This window comes from Prionailurus bengalensis, chromosome A1, assembly GCF_016509475.1.
Source record: "Prionailurus bengalensis isolate Pbe53 chromosome A1, Fcat_Pben_1.1_paternal_pri, whole genome shotgun sequence".
In the NCBI taxonomy this organism is placed as follows: domain Eukaryota; kingdom Metazoa; phylum Chordata; class Mammalia; order Carnivora; family Felidae; genus Prionailurus; species Prionailurus bengalensis.
Window position 1 is genome coordinate 214856265 of NC_057343.1, and position 20349 is coordinate 214876613.

At 45.3% G+C, this 20349-nt stretch overlaps 1 protein-coding gene across 4 annotated transcripts in view; it reads right to left on the reverse strand.

Annotated features, from left to right (window-relative positions):
* Positions 1-20349, reverse strand: part of PDZD2 (PDZ domain containing 2) — a 280372-nt gene that overhangs the window by 13206 nt on the left and 246817 nt on the right. For all 4 annotated transcript variants that reach the window (XM_043600507.1, XM_043600498.1, XM_043600515.1 and 1 more), the window contains 6 exons: positions 16242-16323; positions 14671-14705; positions 13559-13715; positions 11038-11834; positions 7305-7440; positions 611-4667 (listed from right to left, as the gene is read on the reverse strand). In XM_043600507.1, coding sequence (XP_043456442.1) covers positions 611-4667; positions 7305-7440; positions 11038-11834; positions 13559-13715; positions 14671-14705; positions 16242-16323 — 5264 coding nt within the window. The remainder of the gene's footprint in view (positions 1-610; positions 4668-7304; positions 7441-11037; positions 11835-13558; positions 13716-14670; positions 14706-16241; positions 16324-20349) is intronic.

The window sequence follows — 20349 nt, forward strand, 5'->3', positions numbered from 1 at the left end:
TGCCCTGCAGAGCGACATTCTGGAAACCGTTTCTCTGCAGGCATGGTCTTCTTCCAGTAGTGATATTAAAAAGCAAAGGGGGCTAAATGCAATGTGGCATCCTGACAGAGAAAAACGACGTTAGTGAAATGTGTCCCGTGAAATCTGAATAAAGTCTGTGATTAACTGTGTTCTTCTAGTGTTAAATTTCTGACTTTTGACATCTGGACCAGGATTACAGAAGATGTTCCCATTAGGAAGAGCTGGGTGAGGAGCTTGGGAGCACTCTGCCAGTCTTTGCACCTTTTCCAAAAATTGAAAACTAGTTCATAATTTTTAAAAAAGTTTATTTGAGGGGCGCCTGGGTGGCTCAGTCAGTTAAGCATCCGACTTCGGCTCAGGTCAGGATCTCACAGCTCATGGGTTCGAGCCCCGCATCAGGCTCTGTGCTGACAGCTCAGAGCCTAGAGCCTGGAGCCTGCTTTGAATTCTTTGTCTTCCTCTCTCTAACCTTCCCCTTCCTGTACTCTGTCTCTCTCTCTCTCTCTCTCTCTCTCAAAAATAAATAATAAACATTAAAAAAAGTTTTTATACAGTTTATCTGAATAAAAGGGGAGAGGCAGATACTTACTTAACTGACCAGCCTTTTCCAGAAGGCAGATCCCAGGTGGTTTCACCCACATGATGGGCTGAACTGGGTGCCCCAGGCTCACTGGCTTTAGGGCTGCTTCCTCCTGGACAGGCCCTGTCCCCCCGCTTCATGGGGCATGAAAGGGCAGTGGACCCATTGAGGCCTCCCGCGGGAGAGCCAAGCGACCTCCTGGGGGTGATTTCCAGCTCGGTTTTGAAGAGCACGGCTGTCGGTCCTGCTGAGAAGTCCTCACTACAGAGCTTGTCAAGGTCAGGCATGCTCAAGGCCCTCAGTTCCTGGAGCTTAGAGCGGGATAAGGGAGAGGGCTGGGTGTGGCGCACCGAGGACTTGTTCCTTTTGACGGGAGAGGATGGGGTCATGGTTGGGGTGGGAATTCCAGAAGGACTAAGTGATTTCTTTGGGTCTGAGTCAGGGCCCTTGTTACTGGCCTCTGCTGGATTCTGCTGGGAGACTGTCAATGCTGTGCTGGATGGGGACTTGGTCATCTGGGGGATCAGGGTGCTGGCTTCACTTTGGCTTTCACTGCAGGAACTCAGGCTGCGTCTCAGTGACCTTGCTGCTGGGTCACTGGGGTGGCTGAGGCTCCCGGAAGCAATGCTGCCAGATGACCGTCTCCCAATTGGAGGCTTGGAGCTCGCTGACAAAAAAGGAGACACCCCAGACCTGGCCACCAGCCGGTCAGAATGGGCTAGGTTCTCAAAAGACTTGATCCTCTGCTTCACAGAGAAAAATGAGGTAGATTCGTAGTTCTGTTCAGAGTAGTAATGTCTTCTAGTGACTCTGATTTTGTCTGTGACTAGGCAGCTCGTCTCTCGCACTGGAAGAACATCCCCTTCGTCTGTTGTTGGAAGGTTCCTCGATGTCTCCAGGAGGGGCTTGACGCTGTACACGCCCTGTCCGTTAGCCAGGCCAAGACCACCACCTCTGGCTGCCTTGGCCTCGAGGAGCCCCCCACTTGTTGCAGGGATCTGGCTGTCCCGGTGAGAGCGACCTGGGCTGTGTAGAGCATGCCCTTCCCGTCCAAAATGGCTTGAAAACTGGGCCGGCATGGAGTAGGTCCTGGTCGCTGGCCTTGGTGTGAAATATGGATGGTCATCTGGCACTGGGCCCGCTGACGTGCCGTTCTTGGTCATCCCGAGGGAGCCTGACACCTGACTTGACTTCCCCTGGGAGGAATCCACCTTTCTAGTAGGCAGTTGTGGGGAGGAGGAGGAGGAAGCCAGTTTTGCCGCACTGAAAGATCGCTGGGTTTCCTGCTCTACCTGGGACACACGAGATGTGAGTGACGGCGGATGACTTGAGGACGTCTCCTCTGACTGGTGACAGAACCTGATCTCACTCTTCTCCTGACAGTTGCTCTGGGCCAAGAACCCTCTTAATCTGTCACTTTCAGCTAGCTTGTCACCACATGCATTCTTGGGCATTCTTTCAGAAGAAATTTCAACTATTTTCAGCTGGTTTGTTCTTTCTAGGGGATCACCAGTAATTATTCTGCCTCCTTTGTCATCAGTCACCCCCGATCGGGCTACTTCTGGTGCCGAATCCATTCGGCTGGCCGTGCGCCGCTCCCTCTGCCCAGGAGGTGGGGCCTCCTGTCCGTTTGTGGCTGTGGACCCGCTGTTCCCCGAGGCCACAGGGGGAGCCCTGGTCTCTGGCCCACACTTAGGAGATCTGGGGGCCGCTGGGCAGCCTCTGTTGGGTTCTGAGTGGAAAGCCACGTAGGATCTACCGCATGCACCCTGCTCAGGGAGAGTCCTGGGGGAGGCGTGGGGCGAAATGAACGCTGTGATGCTCGTTTCCGAAACTGACGGCTTCAGTGACCCCGGGGCAGCAGGTGGCCTGCTCTCCAGCACGCACTGGGGGGACCTGGGGGTGGCCGTGGCATTTTTGTCAAGCTCCTCGTGGTCTATGTGGAACTGGTTAGATGCTCCCTTCAAAAGCATTTTGTGGGAGGTCTGGGGTGAAATGAGGGGTTTCCTGGGGTCTGTCCCACCAGCCTTGGCAATGTGAGCTGCAGGGGCCTCGGAACTGGCTTTGCTTTTGCTTTTGATGCTGAGTCTCTTCAGCTTAGGACCAGATTTGGGTTTCTGACAGTTACTTAAGAGTGTTTCCACTGAACTTTTTTTAGGTGAGTCTTTATTTTCCAGATTCACTTTCAGCTGGGGGGAGCTATTAGGCATAGCAATCCCCTTTCTGGAATTCTGGCTGGAACTCAACACCTGACTTTTGGAGTCAGGGCTTCTGCTGGGCGCCATGGGTTGCTCCTTTTCAGTTTTGCCCTGCGAATGTGTCCCTTGGTTATTTTTATTTATTTCTTTAAACCAGGCCATGATGGGCCTCCTGGAAACCATTTTTGGTTTCTGTAGCAACTCATCCAGCTCGTGACTTTCGGAGATATGTAGATTTGTCAAAACAGACTCTCCATTCTTAGGGACATGCGCGCTACAGGGGGACCGATTTTCAGTTGCATTGACATTTGTCTCTTGTTTTTTATTTGGGGTCTCGACACCCAGCAAGTCATGTTCTAAACCATCTACCGTGTTCAGACTGCCGAGAGCGACCGGAGGGTTGTGGAAATGCGTGGTGGCTTCAGGAGGCTGCCTGTTCCCCACAGATGAGCTAGTACTGGTGGCCTCCATGGTTTCTTCTTCACACGAGGGTCTGGGATTCTGTAAAATCCTTACATCTGCATGAAGTTCATGCTCCTGAGAGCTTATATCCAAGAGAGGAAATGGCTGGGAAGAGTTTGGAATTGAAGGGCATGAGTTTCCTGGCACAAAGGATGCTCTCTCGCGTGGATTTCCCACCACTTGACTCAGAGCACTGTGCTTTAAGGGCAGAACTTTGGCCAACACAGGGCAGGGTGCGGCCTGGGCAGGTGCGTGAGCAGTAGTTGAAGGTGGATTGGGGGAATCATTTGTAGAACAAATTTCAATTTGCTCCTCCTCAGACTCTGTAGTGTCTTCCCTGTGAGAAGAGCCGCGGGAACGAGGGGGTGACCAGTTGTTCCTGGTGGAAGCTCGTGGGGCTTCGGCGAGCGATTCAGGGTCAGAAGATGAGTCCTCGGCATCACCATACATGGATGAGAGAGATGGCTCCGTGCTGTCACCCAGGCCCGACAGGGACATGCTGTCTTCGTGAAAACTGCTAAAATTTCTAGAGTAGTTGCTCAAAAAGTTTTTGTTCACAGTAAAATGTTTGTCAGGATTAACGGAATCCAAAACTGAAGGCTGGGAGGCCCACTGTGGGGGAGGGGGCTGGCCAGCAGCCCAGGCCCTCCTTAGGGTGGGGGTCTGGTTCCCCACGACTGGCTCAGCATGGTGGGAACTTCCACTTCCAGTGCCTGCTGGAGGTTGACCCTGAGAACGTCCCACTTGACTCAACCGGTCCCCTTTCTGAGGAGACTGAAATCTTGGTTCAGAAGCATCTAGCTCCTTGATGAGTGTGTCGATGTCAGTCACAGGACTGCCCCCGCTTTCCCTGGGGCAGCAGTGCCCGGAGACACCCCCACACGCCCCTGCAGCCCGGTCAGCGGGTGACAGCAGGGCGGGGCTGGCCTGCGGGGCCCTCTCGGACACAGAATCTGTTCCCTCGGGCAGGGCAGAGCCTGGGGAGTTTGCAGGCACGAGGACGCCTGTTGCTTGCAGAGCCTTGCCGTGGTGACCGGGACTTCTCTGTCTCTCCTCCTGGGACATGAGGTCTGGGGACAGGACGCCACTAGCTGCAGACGCTGCCTCTGCCTCAGGTCCCGCGCCCCTGTGGGCAGCTGCCTTCCTGGGCAAGTTGGCTTCTGGGGCTGCCGGAAGGTTGCTGAAGTCACGACGAGCCGCTGCCATCTTCCCTGGGGAGGTGCTGCTCTCCTGGGCGAGACTCACATGACATCTGTCCTCAGACTCAGGCACCCCGGGTGACACTGGCTCTCCACGGTCCTCAGGCCGCCTTGAGGGCCCCGTGTCTATGGAGGTCTTGCTGGGCTCAGGGTGAGCTGCCCCCTTCTGCTCTGGGGTAGGGATGAGGTCTGGGGGGCTATCCAGTCCTGTGTGGAGATAAGGGGGGAAGCAGGGAGAGAGAGGGGAAAATGTGAGAAAAACTCTCAATTGAAAAAAAAAAGGAAAATGAAACAGTCTCAAATTTTTGGTCTTTTTTCAGAAAGACATCCCACAGCCTAAATGTAGGCCTCCTTGTCGTTCTGTTTTTGCCTCTGAAATTACAGAGCGCTCACATCTAACAAATACCACTCTGCTCTAGACGTTCCGAAATAACTCAGACTGGCTGGCAGAATAACCCTTTGTTTCTGCCTTTTCTCTCTTTTTGGTTATTTTTAAGGATGGGGACCCCAGAAGCCCTTCCCCTGGATTTCTTTACACCGTCTGCTCTGATGGCAATGGCCTCAGGGGTCAGGCTGTTCTGTTTGATCCCTCGGCTTTGTGTTCATCTGCAGAGGCTTCGGGTCTCTGGTTTAGCTCTAGGTCATGGGTTTGGCCTTATGGTGGGAGTTGTGTGCTGTAAAGTCTAAAACAGTCAAGTGACGACCTCTGGGGACTTACTGCTCAGCGCAGGACAGGAGGGAGGAGGCTAATTTGGGAAGAAACACAGGACGCCACAGAAGGAGGCAAGTCCGCACTGTACCTTGGTTGTGTCTTGACCGCGTTGAGAGGATTGGGAGAGCTGGAAGGCCACATAATCTGGGAAGTTCTGACAGAAGGGGTTGGGGGCGGGGGGGGGTGGGAGTTCTGCGGGGAGAGTCGGGCCACACAGTGATCGGGAGGAAGGCGAAGAAGAAAATGGAATGAAAGCAGAGAAGAGAGTGCATGAAACCTCAGAGGCGCAGGGAAAGGCAATGTGTGCCGGCGACGGTGGGAAATGAAGTCCTTTCATGAGACGGGCTCTGGAGGGGCCTCCTCATGAGGCCCCCACACACTCGGGCTAATCTGTTCACCTCTGGCACATGGCATCTTATAATCGGGAGAAAGGACATAATAACATTAGATTTGCTATTTTCTTGGGAACTATGGGTTGCTGGGAAACAGTCACAATCAAAGCACCTGCTTTGAGAAGATGGTCTCCCCAAATGTTATATTCACTCCACATCTCCCACACAAATCATTTTTTTAATTTTTTAATTAATGTTTTAATTTTTTACTTAAAAATTAAAAAAAAATTTAAATACTTTTGAGAGAGAGAGAGAGGAGAGAGAGACAGAGTGTGAACAGGGGAGGGGCAGAGAGAGAGGGAGACACAGAATCTGAAGCAGGCTCCAGGCTCTGAGCTGTCAGCACAGAGCCCAGTGTGGGACTCGAACCCACGAACCGGGAGATTATGACCTGAGCCGAAGTTGGGCAGTTAACTGACTGAGCCACCCAGGCGCCCCTTCCACACAAATCATCTTAATTGCATATTCCTTTTCCCTCCTGAAGTTCCTATGTCAACAATTAAGAACTAGTTATTAGGACTTAGTACTGTGCTAAGAGTTTTTCATGCACTTAATTTTCCTCCCAAGACTGTGAGGTAGGTCCTGTCACCATCTACTTGGGAACAGGAGGGAACTGAGGCACAGAGCGGTTAAGCAATGGATCCAGGGCCAGAGTTTATAGCCAGGGTCACCCGGGAAGGTGGCTCCACACCCCACCCTGTTATCTATAAACCCCGACTGCATGGCCTCTGTGTAGACAGCACTTGGCAACAGCAAGGTCGGCCTATCAAGACATGCGTGGAGAGCATACACAACCTCCCCAGACCCCGTGGAAGGGGAGGGACATGCCAAGATTCGAATCCACGGGCTCATGTCCTTTCTGCTCTGCCTTTTTGAACTCCCTTCAGAATGACTTTCCTGCTTCTGCTGGTACCAACTCGGGGAAAAGTCACAATGAGACAAAAGGAAGGGATTTAACAGTCGTTCTTCAGTTTCAGATGCATTTGCTGAACAAACCTTAAGTTTTTGTTAGCAATTTGACTTTATTGCAAAGCGTGTAACTTAAAAGTGTTTTGGGGGAGATTAAATGACGTAGAGGCAGTCCTTGATGTCACGTTTCAAAGTAATCCTTCACTTGTAAACCTCCCCAAATGTCCAATAATGGGCAGAATGTTGCCTCAGTTATGGCACAAAATGGGGAGGGAGGCCCAGCAGCCTTACAAATGATGTTGCAGGCACAGGAGGACGCGGAAGACATCGGTGCAGTGTCCGAGCTAGAGCGGGGCCACAGGTGTGTGGAGATGGACTCATTAAGTGTTTAGGATGGCCCGCCAGTGCCAGCGTCAGCCATGCAGGCCAGGAGTGTCTTGTGACCTCAGCACACGGCTCAAATATTACATTCTGTGGATGTGTGAGGGAAAAGATAGCTCTCGGTGCATCTGATCTCATGTAAGCAGAGTGCTGAGATTCTGAAGGGCAGGAACCCCTCTGTGTCATCTCATGACTTATTCACTAAGGTTCACATCACAAAATAGGTAAAGAGTGTCAACTGACTGAAAATGGATGCACTTGATGTGGAATTAAAACTAGGAGTTTAGGCACAATGATTTAGTAAAGTTGTTAAATGCAGGAGCTTTTAAATATCATTCACCTGTGTAAAAGCCCCCCCCCCCCTTCCCAAAATTCTCCACGTGTAACATTTGTGTAAGGGTAACTTCTGCCTTCCCATCTTGAAGCTTAACCAGACCAAAATAACCTTACCTGTCCTTGGTTGCTCCGGTGCAGCTTCCGGCAGGTTCTCTGTGCGGTGGCCAGCATCTGGGTGGCATGGAGCACTGGCTGGCCCCCAGTTGGAAGGGACACGTCCATCCTCGACGGTTAGCTTCCCCAGAGATTCCTGGCACAATGACAACCACAAGTCACTGTCGTCAGTTTTCAGGTTTTCTGTACCCTAAGACCTCACACACAGAGAAGAGCTGGTTTGGGGAATTTCAGAGAACCCCGGATGAGGAGCCACGAGATCCAGATTCTGGGTGTCAGATCCACTAGAAATTATAAGGACTTGTCATTCTTCCTAAGCCTCAGTTTTCCTAACTTTGGAATGTGGGTGATCAGGGAACTGCAGATCAGAATCACACTGAGATGTCACCCCACACCCATGAGGGTGGCTATAATCAAAAGCAGAAATAACAGGTGTTGGCGAGGATGTGGAGAAACCGGAACCTTGTGCACTGTTGGCGGGAATGTGAAATGGTTGAGCCGCTATGGAAAAGGCTACGGAGGTTTCTCAAAAAAATAAACACAGGAATACCATACGATCCACATATCTGACTTCTGGGTGTACACCCAGAAGAACTGAAAGCAGGGTCTCTAAGAGGTATGTGTATTGCCATGTTTATAGCAGCACTATTCACAACAGCTAAAATGTGAAAGCAGTTCAAGTGTCTGTTGATAGATCACTGGATAATCAAAATGGGGGATTATACCGAAAATGGGATATTACTCAGTCTTAGAAAGGAGATTCTGATCCAGGCTACAACAGGGATGAACCTTGAGGACATTATGTGAAGTGAAATAAGCCAGTCACAAAAAGACAAAAGTGTATGATTCCACTTTTATAAGGTATTGAGAGGAGTAGAAATCAGAGAGACAGAAGACAGAGTGGTGGTTTCTGGGGGCTGGTGGGAGAGTTATTATATAACAGGTACAGAGTTTCTGTTTCACAAGATGAAAAGAGTTCAGGAGGTGGTGGTGATGAATGCACAACATTATTAACAAATTAATACCACTGAACTGTACATTTTCACATAAGGTGGATTTTACCACAGGAGAAAAAAATGGGGAAAAAACTGGGGATAAGACTTGCCCTGTCTAACTCACAGAGATTTAAATAAAAGATGAGTAAATGAGTAAAAAAAAAAACATACAGCCCACAAAAGGCTATACAGATGTAGGTATTATTGTCTGTGTACAGTATGTTAATATCCACGACTGTAAGGTCAGCATCTCAGTTTGGTACTTAGGGCCAGGACTCATCTGGACAAATGAAACGGACATTTAATCTTTCAAAATTTCACTTTAGCCAAGTGCCAATTACTTCATCTTCCTTTCTTCTATCTAAAACCTACTGTAAAAAAAAAAAGAAAAGAAAACAATTGCAAAACCAACCCGCCAGGAAGTTAAATCAGATTTGAAATTCACTCTCAGAGTTAAGGAGTCTTCACAAAGTGGCCCAAAGGTGGCAGCAGAGGAGAGAGGTGAAATGGATACAGCGTCTTTCAGCGTCTCTTGTATAAAAATCATTTAGTATCTGCTGAGGGAAATCTGCACAGGGTTTGAGTCAGTTATTTCTCTTTAGCAGTAAGGCATAAATGTAATAGAAAACAGCAAAAGAGGTTTGGAATTAGTAAGGCATAAATGTAATACAAAATAATGAAAGGGGTTTGGCATTAGAGGTGTGACTGAACAGCACTGTGAATGCACCAAATGCCACTGAACTGTATTCTACAGTGTTTCATTTTATGTTATGTGACATTCGTCTCATCTTGAAAAGTATTAAGTAAAAACAGCACAAGACAACTTACTTACCGAAGGTTTTTTTCTTTTTAAGCTTCCAATATTTGAGGGTAAATACTTAATGACAATGCTTAATGACAAAATAAATAATGAAAGTTTATTTATTTATTGCTTCTCGGCCTTTTGGCTAAGATCAAGTGTAAATTTTGTTTATTTTGAGAGAGAGAGAGAGAGAGAGAGAGTTCATGTGACCAAGCAGGCAAGGGGCAGAGAGAAAGGGAGAGAGACTCCCAAGCAGGCTCCGTGCTGTAAGTGCACAGCCTGAGGTGGGACTCGATCCCACGAACCACGAGATCAAGACCTGAGCTGAAATCAAGACTTGGGTGCTTAACTGACTGAGCCACCCAGGTGCCCCATAAATGGCAATGCATTCTATTTTCTTTCTGATGTATAGATGAAATCATATTTTTGAAATAAATTTTTTTAAGAGAAGAGTTAAACTTTTGTGCAAAAGTTTTAAATGCCTCTCAAAATTCTTATTGGGAATACTCATTCACAATGACAAAAGCTCTTATTTTATAAACAATTATGAACAAAACCCCTGATTTATATAGTTATGCAAAACTGGCTGATACTTTTTAAAAGAAGGGGTTAACCCATCAGCCGAACATTGCATTTTAAAACACATATGCTAGTTGGAAGTAGTAACATATTTTAGGAGGATGAAAAAAGATGTGTTTCTACTTTTTCTATATGGTTAACAAAAATCCCTTCTGCCTAATATAGTTTTTATGACTTCATATTTTCTGGGTCTGTTTACACATATGTTTGTATAAACCACTTGAACATGTATCTTTATAGATGTGGCCTTACAATCAGCTCAGAGAGAAACTATTTATGTTGAGGTCGCAAACATTTGTTTCTCTTACTCCTCCTTGCTTACGTGGAGGTATACTGACTAAAATCAAGCCATGTGAGAGGTGCCTGGGTGGCTCAGTTGTTTGAGCATCTGACTGTGGCTCAGGTCATGATCTTACGGTTTGTGGGTTTGAGCCCTGCCTTGGGCTCTGACACTCGGAGCCTGGAGCCTGCTTCAGATTCTGTGTCTCCCTCTCTCTCCGCCCTCCCCTGCCTGCACTCTGTGTCTCTGTCTCTCAAAAATAAACATTAAAAAATTTTTTTTGAAAATCAAGCAATTTGACAATCTGGACCATTCTAACATATGTGTAACCAAGTTGTAATGTAAATAATATTGACTCGCATTTAAAGTGGTGCATTATAAGTTTTCTTTTTTTTTTTTTTTTTAAGATTTTCTTTTTCAGTCTTCTTTACCGTCAACATGGGGCTGGAACTCACAACCCCAAGATGGAGAGTCAGACTGAGCCTGCCAGGCGCCCAGGTGCATGTTAAGTTTCTAAGTGAATGCCTGCCCAATTTTTCACGGGATTCTCACAATAAGGGTATGAATAGTTTTGATTATTACACGGTTGCTGTAAAAAGTCTGAAAAAATAAGGATCGCGCAGAACCTCACCAGCTGGAGAGAATCACTGTTAGCCTGTGTGACGGTCCCTCTGGCTCTGAGAGATAATCAGGGCAGAATCTCTCCTCAGAATCAGGGCACGATCTCTCCTCAGTGGTCCAGACAACTATGCCTCACAAAGATTCAACAACTTGCCTCCATGGTCACCCAACTAGCCAGTGGACCAGACCCAGCGTTCTTCTTCACCAGCCTAGTGCCGCCCTTCCCTCATCAACCATGTGTACAGGTCCCGTGTACAGGTAAGAGAAGGATTTCATCTTTTGGCGGAATGATCTATGACTCAATACCTGGGCATGTTCCCCCCACCAGCTGCTACAGTCTGTTTCTCCAACCGTTCCCCCTCTTCCAGGCAGGATATCCTCTGCTTCCTAACACACTCCGTATTCACTCACACAAAAGTCACTGAGATCCCAAGTAACTGAAAGGAAACCAGTTACCTTCTCCACGGTTCCATCGGGATGAAAATCAGTCCCGGTCTCTCTGCCAGAAGTGGCCTGGATACATGGGTCATCAGCTCCATCAGCTAGGTTTTCAGTCTCGGAGTTGCTGGGCCTGGTGTCAGCCTCGGGCCTCTTGTGGTGTGGGCTGACCCTGGCCACTGGTTTGTGCCTGGACCCCAGGTTGTCATTCTTCTGCTGGGGGTACCTGGAGACATCTGTGCGCATCAGATTCTGGGGGCCTGTATCGGCTTTGTATTCCAATTTGGGGGAACTCTTAGATCCTGATAGTTCCTTCTTCCCTGAGCGGCCAGGGCCACCCTTGGGGGCCGCTACCGAGGCCAGCAGGTTGGCTGAATGGGAAGGAGTGTCCCCCGTGCCCTCTGGGACACTCTCCTCTAAGTCCAGCGAGCTGCCCAGGAGAGGCACTGAGGAGGCCTTACTGACCAGTGTTTTCTGGGGATGTTCCTCCTGGTTGTTGATACTCATGACCTTGGAAGAGGTCATCAAGACCTGCCTACAGTCGTCCTCTGGCAGAGACCTGCTGGGACCAGAGAGGGTCCCTGGGAGGGAAACGCAATCCCCTTCGCCATCAAACTCTTCTTCATCACTGGCATCGTCTGTGTCATAGCAGCCAACCCTCCTCTGGCGGACGAGAGGGTTTCGGAGCACCTGCGGGCTCCCAGGGAGACTGGCTTGTCTGGCAACCGTCACCTGCTTGTGGAAGAGCCCCGAGGCCCGCTGGCTTCCTAGAGACACGAGGCTGTTGGCCCTGGCTTTTCCTGGTTCCTTGTGAGCTGGTGGGGAGGGGGAAAGAAATCATTAAATGAGACAGGGTTTCCCATCTGGCCTCGTTTTACAACTCAACCCCCCTCATTATACATGAGCACCAACCCCCCCCCCATTCACAACTGCCACCTATTCGTCCTCTGGCCACTGAAGACCAGGCTTAGATGATAGGGCTTCTTGGGATTTGCACAGAGTGGACAGCCAGAGTCCCTCTCTCCTTTTCCCACTGGCCTCTTTTCTTGTTTAAAATTTTTTTCTTTTTTTTACTTCAATCTCTGGATTTGGTTTGCACATGTATGCTGCCTAGAGACAGAAATGTTTAATTCATCAACACCCATGATGCCTGATACATGGCTGGGGTTCGCACTAGATGCTGCTGCTGGGAGCTCCTTTTTGGGAGGACGCCCAGAGACCAGCAAGCCCTGCACTCCAGGACCTTATCCCGTGAGGCCCCCCCTTCATCACAGGAGGCCCTTCCTCAGGGGCAAGGAGTGGGGGCTGGGTACGGGGGGCACATAAGCTCCTAGAACATGGTACAGGGAGCCTGATATTATATTGTCTGTAACCAACCAGGGATAGGGCAAAACTTGTTCGCTCAGCAAACTCTTTGCATCTTGCTAAATGAAAGAAAAATTACACGTGCTTCCACCTTGAAATGTTTCCATCAGAGACTAGAGCAAGTGCATCAGCTGCTTCAAATGAAAGCCAGAGTGGTCAAGTCTGCCTGTCCTAAGACAGAGATGTTCTTGTTCAGACATTAGAAATTAAAAAGTGCAGGGGTGCTTGGGTGGCTCAGTTGGTTGAGCGTCTGACTTTGGCTAAGGTCATGATCTCGCGGCTTGTGAGTTGAGCCCCATGTCGGGCTCTGTGTGAACAGCTCAGAGCCTGGAGCCTGCTTCAGATTCTGTGTCTCCCTCTCTCTCTGCCCCTCCCCCACTCATGCTCACTCTCACTCTCAAAAATGAATAAACATTAAAAAAAAATATATTTTTTGGTAATTTTTTTAGTGTTTATTTGTCCTGTGAAACTCCCAGTCCGTGAGTTCGAGCCCCGCCTTGGGCTCTGTGCTGACAGCTCAGAGCCTGGAGCCTGCTTCAGATTCTGTGTCTCCCTCTCTCTCTGCCCCTCCCCCATTCATGCTCTGTCTCTCTTTGTCTCAAAAATAAATAAACATTAAAAAAAAAAATTAAAAAAAAAAAAAAGCAAACCACACCAGCAGAAGCCTGAGAAATCAGTATGGTTCACATGGGATTATCTCATATTATAGTGAAAGCGTAATCAATGAGATTTAAAAACACCTGTTTGATAACATCTCTCTTACGGGTTCAGAATCTTTCACTCGCTGCCTTCTAAAAAGAATGAAGTTAGGGCCCAATGAGGGAAGGGACCTGGATCTTGGCTAGGGTTCCCCTAAAACATAAGGCCATCAGGTTGCTAACCTGATTTCATGCCATAAATTTCAAGACTAAGTTATGTAAATAGCATCTAAATGCTGGTTTAGCCACCTCCAACACCCTGGGTGCAGAACGGGTGTCCAGATCCTTTACGGCAGACCTGAGGGGCCCGTCATTAAATGGTGGGCTGCATTTTCTAAGAATAAACTCTGAATTTAGTCAGGGAACAAAGACGGCTTCTACTCAACCAGAGGCTTGGGTTCCAGTTCTCCGTTCACATTAAAGCATCATAATACGTAAACCCATGTGGCCCGAGTCAGAAAACAGTCATTGTTTACTGGAGGTGCTGGGTGGCAGGCCACCGTCTTCAGAGATGCTGCAGCCACTTCCTGGGTGATCCTCGTCCTCAGAGCCGGCCACCATGAAGTCTGACAGGGGGCCTGGGACACCGGGGGCAAAGTACTGGGCGGGTTCGGGGTCAGAAATCAGGGGGTCCTGTTGGAGAAGACAGTGGTGGATGATGAGCAAGCACACCAGAAGCTGATCAGCTGAAATAGTAATTACTTCCTGTCTTTCCAAGAACACTTTGTTCGAATCCATGGTCCTGTGAAACAGTGGTGACAATAAACACCCAGTTCCATTTACTTCAGGATGGCTAAATTAAACAATTAAGGAAAAAGCCAACAGTTGCTGCCAGACCATGTTTTTAAAAGATCTTTTTTTTTTTTTTTTCTTTTTTGCCAAATGCTTAGCAATGATCAGAAAAGCCACAGCAGCACTGTATCAACCACCCCAGGAAAAACACTGGGGGAGAGAGACAGGAAAACAGAAATAAATTCCCAGCCACTGGTTCAGCCTAGTGATGGAACAAGGAAGAAGGGAGTTTGAATCCTAGGCTCTGATCCACTGGGATTGAGGGGCCGCCAGCTAAGAAAGATTCCAGTCTCCTTAAAGTCACAGGCTCCCCCTAAACCAACTGGGACCCTTTATTGTGGAGCAGGTTGTAAACTATCCTTCAAACTGCAGCTCATGGGGCTCAGGTCATGATCTCACGGTTTGTGAGTTTGAGCCCCGCATCAGGCTCTCTGCTGACAGCTAGGAGCCTGGAGTCTGCTTCAGATTTTGTGTCTCCTTCACTCTTTCTGCCCCTCCCCAACACATACGTGTGCTCTCTTTCTCTTTCAAAAATAAACATTAAAAAAAATTAAAAAGAAAAACTGCAGCTCACTTCTTTTATTTTGTTGCTCTATTCTTTTCCTAGATGAATAGTTAATGAAAGAAACACACATTTTTATATTTGTTCTCAAATTAGCATTGTTGCAGTTGTCTGTGTAAAGTGGCCAAAATGACTCATGGACAGAAATATGGGTGGGCCCTCAGGTTTGGCTTCTGGGCTCCAGGAATCGGTTCGTGGGCCAGCTGAGCGAGGCAGCAGTGTGCCTTGACTCACCTTTTTTGCAAGAGAGGGACTCTTCAAGGGGGTACCTGTTGGAGGGAAAATTCACCATAAAGTTAAAAGAGCGCAGCTCGAATTCTTACAACTAGGCTCTCATTCTCAACTAGAAAAGAAGGAGCCAAACATATTAACTCTTCTCTGCTTGACTGACACTGATGGGCTGTGTGCATAGGTGGTAGACATGCATGCACTTGACCCGATCCCCACCCCACCCCACCTCCCAAGGTTCTGCTCATGCTTCAAGCCCTAACTTGGATGCTACCACCTCCATGGGATCACCCAGTTGGAAGTAACTTCTTCTGAATCTCGAGAGTATTTTATATTACCCATAAACCAATTTCCATACACACAGTATAATTTAATTATAAGTGGATGCCTCTCATATTCCTTCCTCAGCTATTCATCTACAGGGCTGAGATCTTCAGTGCTCTGACTCCACAATGCTCAGCATTGCACCTGGGTCTAGGAAGTATTCAGTGATATCTGCTGAACAGATCGAAGGATCAACGAACAAAGAAGTCCCACTCAAGAAACCCATGAAGAAACTGGGGAGAGGGTTGAATAACCTATTTTCGTTTTTAGTAGAAGGATGTGAAGATTCTGCATTGAAACTTTAAATTCTATGCCATGAGCAAAAAGATCTTGGGCATGAGGTCCATAGCTTAATAAAATCTTTCAAAATAAATGATCGAATGGGTATGCCAGGCTTAGGAGAGGACAGCTTGCAGGCAGGTCAGGAGAAGGAGCTGGCCAAATAAAGAGCCCATTATGGTTGTGCCCACTTTAAATATATTAATTATGGATGGAAATAACCAGGGTATTACATGGCTGCCAAAAAATCTTAAGTCTTCCTTTTCCTCTGACAACCAGTAACTCATGTCTCAGTTCTTTTTTCTCCTGACATCAATCTTAACATCAGTAATATCTTGAGTTGAGACATGTTTGCAGTCCCTTTGGATTTCTATTCTACCAGAAACATTACTTTCAAAACTTGATGGAATGTTTCACATTTAAAATTCATATGAAATTCTTACTATTTCAGTCCTTCTCTGCCTTAAGTTTCCCACTTAAAGAAGTGGAAAATCATGATTTTGGGAGCCTCTATTACCCTTAAGTTGAAACTTAAAAAATACCGACTTATTATTGAAATAGAGCTGCCGTACTTTGTGGAAATTTTTAATTCATGTAAAGAAACCCCAGGTTTTGGAATGGAGACCACTCTGCATCTATCAAACAACTGATATTTTGGGATTACTTCATTTTTACCTAAAACATTTCATATGAATTGTACATAAAACACACGAAATGCCGCTAACTCATTTTTGCAAATGATCTTGTAGCACAAGAAGCATGCATAATTAGAACTTTAATAAAGCACATTAAATAACTGCAGAAATCAAAAGTAGATGCTAAGAAAAAGCACAGAATCTCTTGGACAACTACTTCTGCCAAACCTGGTAATTACAAAGAATCCAACCAATAACATTGCATTGGGGAGTGTTCCATGGGGAAGGTTAATTGAGAGACTCTTCTGAGTGTTGAATGAAAATGTGCAAATACAGTACCTAAGCCAGGAGAGGAATTGGCCTCTTTGCTCTCCTGATAAGTGCTGCGTGCTATCACTGCATCCATTTCCTGCTCGGAAACCTGGTTTTCAGCAGAAAGCACAAATTAGCTGGTTTTATTTATTCCCCCCCCCCCCCCCAAAAAAAAAAAGTAGCTAGGACCAGAGTCAGAGGCTGAGTGCAAATAAAGAGGAAAACCACAGGACCAAAGATTATGACCATCCTCTGAAGCAATAGCTCAGGGCGTATAAGAAATATTGCCAGGTTAACATATTGCTTCAAACAATGTATTCAAAATCAGACCCTCAGTTGGTTTTCAAATTCATTAAAGCTTTCAGGTGCTACATGGCTGATACCTGCCTCTCTCTAGAACACTCACTTCTAATTCTTTTTTCCTAGATTTTACTTAAGCAATTTCAAACCTACATAAAACTTGTAAAAGTAACACAAGAGTAGTAAATTCTTCATTGTTGTTTTTTAAAACATTCTCCCACATTTACACTCATGCTCTTTCTTTATACAGATACACACACCATTTAACATTTTAATTTGGGAGTCAGTTGCAGACGTTAAGAGGTTAGTTACAAACCTCCTAAAAACAAGAACATTCTCTTTAATAACCCCAGTACTATTGTCAATTCTAGGAAATTTAACATTGACACAAATGCCTGTCTAATGCACATTTTATATTCCAATTCAGCCAACTGTACTAACACCGTCCTTCAGAAATGCTACTCAAAATGTGTCAGTAGACAGAAGTAGTTCACAGGAAGTTTGATGCCAGCTTGTGAGGAGATAGGATTTTCCTCTAGAATGCTTATCAACACTCAGCTTCTTTCCCAACAGTGTCTTCCTGGGGGAAAAATATCCACTGAACTGAGTGGTGGCCCTAGTGATGTAACTGATTTGCATTCTGGTGCAAGCTCCTTATCTTGTTGTGGATCTTTAGCGGATTGTCACCAACTAACTCCTTCGCATAGTAATGCTTTATAGAAATTTCATTTTTGGCAATCCAGAATTCAGTTTAGGGTCAAGTCTTTTTTAGACTCCTTTAATCCAAAACACTACTGAGCTTTTGTTTGTCACAATACTGATATTCTGGAAGAAACCTAGGCCAATCAAACCCTCAATTAGGATCTAATAGTTTTTTCATGCTGAGATTTAGATTATGTATTTTTTTTTTTTTTGGCAGAAAAACTACAACAACTGTTTCCTTTTCAGTGCATCAGAGAGGCACTCAGGGTCAGCATTTCATGTTTCATGACTGATGGTAACTTTGACCACTTGATTAGGATGGACTTCACCACATTTCTTTACTAGATTTTTTTTTTTTTTTTGGTCATCAATGAATAATCTGGGAGGAAACAGCTTCAGACAACATCAATATCCTGCTCCCCAGTATATTTTTACTCAATGGTTTTAGCATCATTGATTATTCTTATTTGAATCAATTTTTATGATGAAGTTTTCAAAATAGTCATTTTATAACTCTTCTTTTCTTTCTATATTTATTGGGATCATGGTAGATTCATGCATTTTTCCCCCATTAGTTGTTATCCCTGTCATTATTCAATATGGAAAAAAAGTTTAAAGCCTGATATATGCTGAACTACGAGGTATTTTAAAAGACAATTACATAACTTGCATAGAGTTTCTTTTTTAAAGGTAAGAATACTGTAAACTTAGAATGGTAATTTTATGTACTAAAATAACATTTAGCATAAGTAATATTTGGATAAGCATAACAATTTTTCTTAATAAGTAAATAAAGTTATGCAAGATTCAGCATTATGTTTTAATCTAACAGATAAATCATAATCACATCATGGCTTTTATGTAATACTTTCTAGCAACCTTCACAGGAAATAAAATTATATATATATATATATATATATATATATATATATATATATACATGCACAAAGCATACACACTAAAACACAAACATATACTTCATAAAGCAAAAGTAATTTTGTATAAATGAGTCAGGGAAAATATAAGTTTATATGGTGGTTGCAAATTTTTCTTGCCAATTTTCAAGAATTGCAAGGTTGCCATTTTCTAATTGACATTAGACTTTCAATATTTGCAACTATTTTTCTGAGTGGGAGAAAAATGGTCAGGTTTTGAAACAAGTGAAAGATTTCCTGGATAATTCTAGTCATGCTGAGAGCCCCAGGACCAGTTAAAAATGGACCTCTATGACTTTCTTCTACTTAACATAAGCTAGAAGCTGTGACCTGAGTAAGTCCAAATCTTAGCTTGTCTAGACCTGGAGGGTTTGAATATCCCAGTTGGGCAGTCACTGCGCCAGTCATTATGAGAAACAGAAGAAAAGAAAATCCTTGTGGTATTTCTATTGGAACAACATGAAAACTAAGGAAGTACATACGTTCAGTATCAAAATGTACTACTGGCATGAGATGCTGGGGTGAGCGGTATAAAAATACATTAAACATAAAATGGAATCTTGACCAAAAGAAAAATATAGTATGATGTTACAATTAAGAACACCATGTTTACCTAGGAAGAAATGTGAAATCTAGTAAAACAAATACTGAAATCTGGTTTTGCTGGATGTATCTCCCACACCATCATGATGACCATTTACTGTGGCCAGAAACATGAATCAACCTGTATTCAACAGGATTGCAGACCACCAGTCCATCAGAATCATTATGCTTTGCGCTTAAATGCCATTCTGATGTTTGATTGTACTGGCAAATTAGGTAGATGCTTTTGGGCTGAGACGAAGCAGACCTCCCAACAAATTGTGACCTGTGCTATTTTGGAATGGATTTTGAAGTCAGACATGCCTTGAAACGAATGCCTGGAAACCACTGAGAACTTAATTTTATAATGTTGCTGAGGGATGTGCGAGGTCAGCTCTAGCTTATTGGACTGCTTCCTAAGTGGGAAGCAGGTGATGGAATCCCAGAGAGGACCCTAGAGGAAGGAATCAAGACCACTCTAGCTGTGAGTTTGAGGCAAAGTGGTGTTAAAAATGACATGGGATGCCTGGATGGCTCAGTTGGTTAAGTGTCTGCCTCTTGATTTCAGCTCAGGTCATGATCTTGTGGTTGTTGGGATCAAGCCCTGAATCAGGCTCCTTGCTGACAGCAATCTGCCCCTCCCCTGCTTGCACACTCTCTCTCTCAAAATAAATAAATAAACTTAAAAAAAAAATGACCCAAAGAGAGCCATGGGGACAGCAGAGAGACAGAGGAGAACAGATTACAAGGGAAAATGTCAGGACTATAAAACGTAAAGGAGAAAAACAGGAAGTGACAAGAAGGAAAAAATGGAAAATGGTAGAAGGACTTGATTTTATTTTAATGATATTTATTCAAGAAGTTTTTATTTAAGACATATATAGACAGGAGAACACAATCTGGGAAAAAAAATAGTAGTGGAGTTGACTTTGAATCAGTCTAATGGCAATCCTTGTCCAAGCACTATGGAGAACCAGTATAATAAAAACACACCACTGAAAACACTAAAAATGATGCTATAAAATTAATACACTAAAGAAATCTCAGAAATGGGATGACCCAAAGTTCTCCACACACACGTCTTACTCTCAAGATGGCATACAAGTCCATCAAGCATAGCAGTCTGGGACCATTTAGGATATAATCAAATAATAGTACAAATGATACAGAGGAGGTGGTCATATGATAGGCACAAAAAGAACTAATATTCTTTTTTTAATGTGTATTGATTTGAGAGAGAGAGAGAGAGAGACAGAGTGAGAGAGGGGTAGGGGCATAGAACAGGAGAAACAGAATCCAAAGCAGACTCCAGGTTCTGAGCTGTCAGCATGAAGCCTGACACAGGGCTCGAACCCATGAACTGTGAGATCATGACCTGAGCCAAAGTCAGATGCTTAACCGACTGAGCCACCCAGATGCCCCAAAAAAGAGCTAATGTTCTTATGGAGCATTTTGAGTTACTGAAAAGGAAAGGCTGAATTTTGTAAAATATAACCTGATATTATAGACAAGTTAATTTAAAAGGATTTTTACATCAAGTACTTGAAACAACAAAAAACTGTGCTTAAAGCCAGTAGAGCTGAAATTGCTGAGGTGTGCTCTGGTTAACCTAAAAA